This window comes from Cyprinodon variegatus, unplaced genomic scaffold (assembly GCF_000732505.1).
Source record: "Cyprinodon variegatus isolate N-32 unplaced genomic scaffold, C_variegatus-1.0 Scaffold7, whole genome shotgun sequence".
In the NCBI taxonomy this organism is placed as follows: domain Eukaryota; kingdom Metazoa; phylum Chordata; class Actinopteri; order Cyprinodontiformes; family Cyprinodontidae; genus Cyprinodon; species Cyprinodon variegatus.
The window spans coordinates 2,254,930-2,263,113 of record NW_015150460.1 but is presented as its reverse complement, the minus strand read 5'-3'; the positions used below and the strand labels follow the sequence as shown (position 1 = coordinate 2,263,113).

Here is an 8,184-nt window from a genome sequence, read left to right as displayed (position 1 = left end):
CCAAAGCACAGATGCATTGATGAATTTTTGATTTCAGAAGCCGGGGGCAATGCAAGTATTTTTTAATATAACCAACTTCAGCAAACTCAAGGAAGCAGTCCTTCAGTTTGACCTGCGGTTCTCCGCTGGGTCCAAGTGCTCGATGATTGTCTGTGTACCGTAGAATAACAAAGTTTTTAGACAGTAAAACGTGCAGGGGACCTAAACGGACATATGAAAATAAAATTACGTCCATGCACTTTTGGCATTTGGAATTAGCTTTTCTTCTTTTGGGTAAGCAGGGATCTTAGTCTAAAAATGGTCTAATCTTAAAGGTACAGTGGAGGATGTTATTTTTCCAGGTGGATCATTTAAAAAAGTGGTCCTCCTAATTGTCAATCATTCTGGTGATATGTTTACGTAAGGCCGTCCTATGTGCTCCTCCCCATTTTCACTTACAGGTGGTGATTCTGACATAGTGGAAAAATTGCAAATCTTCTTTTGGAAAGTAAGCTTGTATGAGCGATGCAAACAGCAACTTTTAAACCGAGCATGCACGAGGAGAAATGGGCTCGTGCACGCTCTCGCACGAGTTCAATAGCCGTTCCCTCTTGGGAGTGGGTAAAGGGTTGTGCATGTGCATTTTTTTTAAGTGGAGAGGGCGGGTCTTTTCAAAAATTGGCGAAAATCCTCCACTATACCTTTAACTGAGAAGAGTGAGGCCTACACTGCTGTATATGTTCTAGGGTGTTTTATGAACACTTAGATGAGTCTCAGATTCTCTTTTAAAATATTTTTTGGTATTTTGGTAGCTCTTAGATGTCAAAGACCTTGATTTTCACCTTTTGTACTTTTTTTTTTCTACTTCATGTATTCAGACAGGTTGTTTTGAAAGATTTGTTTCCGTAAAGGCTTTAATCTTGCCTTACCACATGGTTGGTCCTGTCTCTGGTGGGCTGGTATTTAGGTGCAGGGACGCACTGCTCAGCGTGGCCGTTGCAGAAGCAGCTTCCTTTCACTATCAGGTCATAGATGGCAAAGTGTCGAGCTGGAAGAGCTTTCCTTGTAGTGGCGAGAGCTTTGGCCTGGCAGGGGCACTGCTGCTGCTTTAACAGCCGGATCCGGATGTTGGTCACCCTCAGCTGCTGCTGGCCCTCCAACCCAAACGGATCCAGCGACTGCCACTTTGGTAGCGTTCGATATATCACCTAACGGTTAGAGAGAGAGAAACTGGGTTAATGTTGTGGATTTCTACCTTTTTAACTGCGGTTAAAAACATGAAGGAACATGACAGGCTCTAATGTTATTTCTTTCAATGGTTGAAATACCTGGGCATCCACATGCCCCATTGCCATCAGAAAACAGCTAAACTGTCCAAACAAAATGGATTTTCATGGCAAATACCTCACACTTAATGCTCTAGTAACACTTGTTACTCACTCCAGTTGTAATTTAAAGTAAACAAATGGATTGACTGATATTATACCAGGTTTGTAAGTTTTACTCATGGTCTTAAAGTGAAATAGTTGAATTCCTAAATCATAAAACATTTTGATCTTCTAAAAAACCCAAATTCATCTTTTTTTTTATTTTATTTTATTTTTATTCCAAAGGAATATGTTGCCAGATTTTAATCTCAGCGCATTTTCTGGTTTGAGTTTGCATGTTTTCCCTGTGAATATGTGGAATCCTTATGGGTACTCCAGCCTCCTCTATGTCTGAAATGATCACCGTTTACATAGAATTAACCACATATAACAGAGAATGTAATTAAAAGATGACATTTGTAACATCTGCTCCTGTTCTGGCCAGCTTCTTTACGTTGATGCAGTGCAACCTTTGTTAGAATATTTCAGACAGACGGTTCCAACAGTGAAATAGCGAAATAAAACAGTATAACAGGAGTAAATGGAAGCAACAAAAGTCCTTAGCTTAGTTTGGAGTTTTACTGGTTAACATGGTTAAACTGTAGTCCAGTAATAAAATTCTCACAGAGTTATTCCAATGGCGCTAAAACTCTAAAATCCATCTTCTGATTCATATGGTTTTCTTAACATTTCAGGTTTTGGGCCTAAAAATTAACTTTAAGCTATTTGATACTGAGATTTGAGTCTGTGGATAGAAGAAATCAGCAAAAGTGCGTTTTAGTTTTATCCTGTTTTCAGTTATATTCCATTTTATCCAATGTACCAGAAAGTTATTCCTTTATAATCCCACAGTGGGGACTATAAAGTGATAAAGAAATCACATGGAACCATTTCTTCTTTTAATTAAAATTTAAATACTTTTTGATCTTTTAGATCAGTTACATCTATTTGATTCCCCTTCTTCACCCAAGATGACATTAATCAACATTTACAGAAATGTAGCTATCTTTTCTGGAGTTCTGCTTTATAATTAACCTGAGCCTCATCATCAAACTTAAGAACAAAAATTAAAACATCGTCAGAAACTTCTGCAGATCTGCTGTAATTCTGAATACTGCAGGAGGTCTTTCCTGCCTAAAGACATTATTTCAATTCAATTCAGTTTATTTATATAGCCCCAATTCACAACACAGTATCAACACATTAAAGAAACTCCTATTCCTTTTGGGGGTTAAGTTGTTTTTTATTTGATGGAATTTAAATTTATCCAAATGAATCTTTTTTTTGTTCACCATCGAACACTTTGGTCCAGTTCATATAATTACATTTGCTCCTGTTTTTGGATAATTTGGGCTCAGATTCATGACTTTATACCCAACCATCATTGAATGTGACCTCATGTGATCTTGATGTTGCCAGGCATCCTTGCACGAGTGCATTCTCTTTGTCTCCTGCTCCCATTTGTTCCCTAAAAATCCTTTAAATTGACGATGCCTTTATGGCCTGCCATTGCCATAGCTGTTGCTGCCACTGGCAACTAACACCACTGCTGTTGTTCAGAGAGAAAAAAGTTGGTTGCTCAATAAAATGTGGTTGAAGACTACTTCTTTACAAGCTGGTATCATCTATATTTTGACTGAGATGCAAAAAGAAAAAAAAAAAACCTTGATACTCTACAATGATTGGTTGGATGAGTAGCAGGAAGCCTAATGGGAGGACCACTATTGACTTACTCGTTGTTGGAAAAGGTCAAAGGGGCATGGCATTGTGATCCACCATTAAGAAAACACGACAAATAGGATAAGAGGTCACCAGGTCCACAGGAGAGTGCAGAGAGCAGAGCAGCACAAAGGAGGGGATGAAGATGCAGTTCCACATATCTCAGGGCTGGATAAAAGACCAATGACAGCCCAGCAACACCACAGCAACATGAGCACGCCCAAACACCCCTGCTGGCATGCACTCAAACAAACACAGACAAATCATGCCAGTATCAGGATCTACTTTAAGCATATTGTAGCATATCTGTAAAAAACAACAGTATACTATATTTTAAATTAATGCAAATGGATCATAACCAATAAGGTCAATAGGCTAGTTCTCAGAAGATAGATATGACTCATGAAAGGGCAGACAGAGACTAGAAGTTTGCAGTTGCGAGTGCCTTGTATTTATAATGAGGAAAATTTTATACATATTCACAACATCAAAAGAGGAAAAAAAAAAAAACAATAAAGAGGAAAAAGAAAAACAAAATTAATCAATTCCACAATTAATGAAACCACATCCCTTCAGTCCATTCACCCCAAGCTGGGGTTGATTAAAGGTCCCAAGCAAATTCCTTCTAAAGTGCTTGGTGCAGTGCAGGTCATGGACTGACAAAAGTCAGAGCAGAGTGAAAACAAAACTGTTTGTTGGCTGCAAGGAGCCTCATACCAGCCTGGTAGGAGATCCAAAGTCTTTGTGCACCCAAAGTTCAATCTTTCTTGGGCTCTAGGCCTGGACCTTCAGCTCGCCATCAACACCTGGCCAATTCCATAGTTTGTATGTCACACAAACAGGTTTTTTCATGTCATCTCGGCTAAGTAGTTAGCTCCTGCAGCTCTGCTTCTCCCAACATGCCATAGTCTTTCATACTTCCCCACTCCAACTAATATACCTAACTGATAGGCTGTTGCACATGTGACCCTGATACTCAACAGCAATTGGCTGTGTAGCAATGAGGGGATGGAAGTGAAAAAAACATACACAGAATGATCACTGGGATCTTTCTCCATTATCTAAACATGTAAATGGAAAATCACTGGGATTTACATCAGAATCATTACTTCTAGTTTTTATTGATATAAAAATTTGAAAAAAAGCACAAAAGTCTGCATATATGCTGATGATGCTTTTTTCTCAGTGCACCATTGCATAGAGCTCAGTATGAGTTGCAGCTTTCTGATGTGGACTTTCTGTAGTCACATGGTGTACCCTCATCTACTGGGCTGGCTGGATACAGAGCTGTGTCTTTATTGTTTGATGAATTTTATATTTTAGAGTTTTAAGCTTTGAGATAATTCCTCATTTCTTCATCCAAAGTCAAAATATATACGATAAGATTCTACGATAAAAAGAAGTAAATCTAAATATCCAGATAAAAGATGACAAACCGTACAGAGAATCATTAAGTATCCACGTTGAATGAGATCCCATGATGCATATTTAATATACCAATAGGAATTTAATCTCCCTTTGGGGTTAATTGTATATTTTAGAAATTGATTTATTTCATGAAGATGCATTCATAAAAAATGTTGTCAAAGAGGGCACAATTTTAAGACCTAACAAACCAGCACTCTATCCAGAAATTTAAAAGTTCTTCTCCAAATTATTAGTCCCTTAAACTAAAGCACTTCAGCTGCACTAAACTAATATGTCATCTGTGCAGACTTTCTAAAGTTGGTTACCTTATAACCATGTGACGTTTGGTCCTTAAACTTCTTTTTCTCATGTGGTGTTTTTCTGGCGGTATTCAACTAGATGGCAGTTAAATATTGTCTGGTTCATTTTGTGTTAAACACTAAGAAAAGAACACAGTTCATTATGAGCTAAGCTGTGCAGGAGGGAGGTTTAAAGAGAGCAGTTATTGCTTTATATAACCACATGATGAGTGGACAATTGTGAGTTATGTCAGTACTACAAAGGTTAATAGGTTTTTACATAGAGGGAAACTTTAAAAGTATATTTTCATAACTTTTTAGGTAACCTTCCGGTGAAAACTACAGGAACTAATGTTGAATGCTTCTGTTTGTAAAGATTTCCATTTCATTTCAGGTGTTTTGTTTTCATTTTGAAAGGTAATGTAACCAATTTGCTTCCATTGCACATGAGTTGCAATGCCAAAGAAGAAAATTCAAAAATGAATCGGCTAAAATCAATAAAAAAAAAAAAAATATGTAAATGTCCAATATATAAAAAGTAAAGCAACTAAGATGAAACTTAAACCTGTGTAATAAATACTTTCATGCATGTAGGTCTTTTTCAGTGACAGCCATTTAATACAGCAGGATTTACTTTATTCTTTTTGCATCACAAGTATGAAGCAACTTTTCTGTGCAATCTAAACGCCCCTTAATTCTTTGAGCTGAGTAAATATAAAGATTTCTACATGTATATTGACAGCTGTGAACAAAAACACCCTTAAGACCTTCATGAGCTTTTACTTGCGAGCTAATAAAACACTAAAGTTCAAATTTATTTGTTTAACAAACAAAATATGACAGCTGAAACTGCTTGTAAACTGGATTTTAAAAAGAAGTTAGAGACATTCTGCTGCCTAATTGTGTTTTTGGAGTTGTTGAGCTGTGTGAACGGAGCTTGAATCCCGTTTACTGTAAATAGAGGTGAGCATTGTCCTCTACCGGCAGGAATCATGGCGTGGAAGCCTGGGAAACACAAAATCTGGGTAAAAAGAAACACAGAAAAACAAAATCAAGTGTATTTGTGCCCATTTTTAAGTGTTGTACTAAAGTTTTAAGGAATTTAGTTGATATTTGATCCCTTTTCATGTTTCATACCTTACACATTGATTATTGTGTTGCAGCGGAGCTTTGAGGAGATCAACTATTAACGTCACTGAAGGGTTGAAAAGCCCAAATGGATCGACTCTGTTCAAAGCACCTTTTGGAGATGAAAAGCTTTCACACCTGCCATTAAAAAATGCAACAGATTTCAGGCTGTGCACAGCCCCGAGGTTGTGAGTTCACTGCAGGACACTGAATATCTTTCTTCCTGTTTCGGTCTGCAAAGTAAAGTAAGCCCAGCTTTAACAGGCCTAATTCCATCAAAGCGCTGTGGACTGTAATCTGGTAAACAGGCACAATGGGCATTGATGGAAGCAGAAAGACTGAGAGAGAAATGCAGAGAAGGCGGGGTGGGTGTCTAGCCAATGGTACCGACATCCATCAGAGCAACGGCACTTCCTTCCCTTCAGCCAGACGGAGAGCGACTGTATGTGTTTATCTGTAAAAGCATGAGCCGGTGTGTGTTTGAAGTAGAGAAAAAGGAAACGTGTGTGTGTGTCTGTGTATGTGTGTGTGCTAGACTGGTCTGCTTCTTTGTATTCCCTAAGGAGGTCAGGATCTGAAACAAACAGTTGCATTCTTACAGCTCAGCTGACCTCATAAATAAGGAACGAAGCACGTCAACCATTTCTCCCCGTCTCTCTACCGTCACCTTTTCCCCCCCAACATCGCAGGTGAACACGGGAAGCTTTCAGCGCATGAGATGACATGCTTTTATGTTTAGCAGAGAAAGGGGAGAAGCAGAAAACCGAGAATACCTGCTGCCTGTAATCGCTCCGAGCAACAACCCCCCCCCCTCCCTGCACACCTCAGACACCCTGTTCCAAACCTTCAGTCTCACTTAACTGATCCCAGGACTTCACATACAGCCCTGAGAGCGTTGAAGCATGCTAAAACAGAACATCAAGCCTCATTCTGACTCATTTAAGTGTCAATGTGTCAGTTCTCTATCATTTTGATGAAGAAAGCTAACTTATTTTTGTATAACCGTAAAGTAATTAGCATCCTAGCCTCAACATAATTAAATGAAACCCTTTCCTACAACTTCAGGTATACCCTGTTTTTGATCATTGCTCTTTCAATGAGAATCTGGTATGTCTTTTTGAACAACTGTGGGCCCCTTTCTCTGAGAGCCACCAATATCTTATTATTTGCAGGTTGTTTGAAAAGTGATGCTGCGGGACTCCAGCGAGGTACCGAAAGCAGATGAGTTTAAGCACCTGGGGTCAAACGGTCAAAGATGCTGTGGTGCGCAAAAAAAGGTGAGGAGGAAGAAGAAAGAAGGCTGAACGGAAACTTCTGCAGCCGTCCTGGAAGCCTTCAGTTAAGCGCTTTTATATAATCACAGATGTAGAAAGAGCATGGACAGCTGAGCAGCAGGAGAAAACAGCTGGTCCACCGTTTTACACCTCAGCTGATGACCCAGATCTTAAAAGAGGTCAGAGGTCAAAGGTCAATTTCCGTGCACAATTGGCTCCTGCTAAATCCAAGAAGTAAAGGAGGAAAAAAATGCTATTTATATACAGACAAGCTCCAGAAGCTGTCAAAACACTTTTTAGTAGTTTTAAACACATTCATGAGATCATTGCCTCCAGAGCAGCAGCTTGCCTGGAACGATCCTTCGCACATCTGCAGAGCAGCTCCTCACACACGCTGCTCCAATTAAACATCAATAGATATCAGGAAGCTCCTCTGTGCTCCAGTCAAAGTGCGCCGATTAAACACTCAGTCATGTATTCAGCAGAGCTCGCGCCGCGTGCCTGTTGCATGACTTATTCTAGAAGTGGCTGATTCTTCTAGATGCAGCAAAAAAAAAAGAATAAAATGCTGATCCTACAGAGCGGATAACCGTCCGCATCGCCAATGTGTAAATTATCCCATCAGTAGCGCTTTTTCCCCACAGGGAGTGTGGAAAGGCTGTCACACCTCCAACATTTTCACCACAGGTGTGGATCCGATCCGCCCTCCATTCCACCTGCTTCCTGAGGGAGCTGGATGTGTTTGGAGTTAAAGAAATGGGGGATTTCACCACCTGATATATAAATCTGATTGTCAAAATCACTTCCAGAGAGACAAGCTGTCTTTAGCCTTTTTTTCCTGCTTGAGGCAGTTGACTATATTTTAGTATAATAAGAGAGAAAATGAATATGTGATGTGAACAGACAAAATGGGTTGAGAATGATGAATGTACACTCACCGGCCACTTTATTAGGTACCCCATGCTAGTAACGGGTTGGACCCCTTTTGCCTTCAGAACTGCCTCAATTCTT

General features: G+C 39.4%; 1 protein-coding gene across 2 annotated transcripts in view; it reads right to left on the bottom strand.

Annotated features, from left to right (window-relative positions):
* Positions 1-8,184, bottom strand: part of ntn4 (netrin 4) — a 41,256-nt gene that overhangs the window by 25,692 nt on the left and 7,380 nt on the right. For both annotated transcript variants that reach the window (XM_015376626.1, XM_015376616.1), the window contains exon 3: positions 909-1,187. In XM_015376626.1, coding sequence (XP_015232112.1) covers positions 909-1,187 — 279 coding nt within the window. The remainder of the gene's footprint in view (positions 1-908; positions 1,188-8,184) is intronic.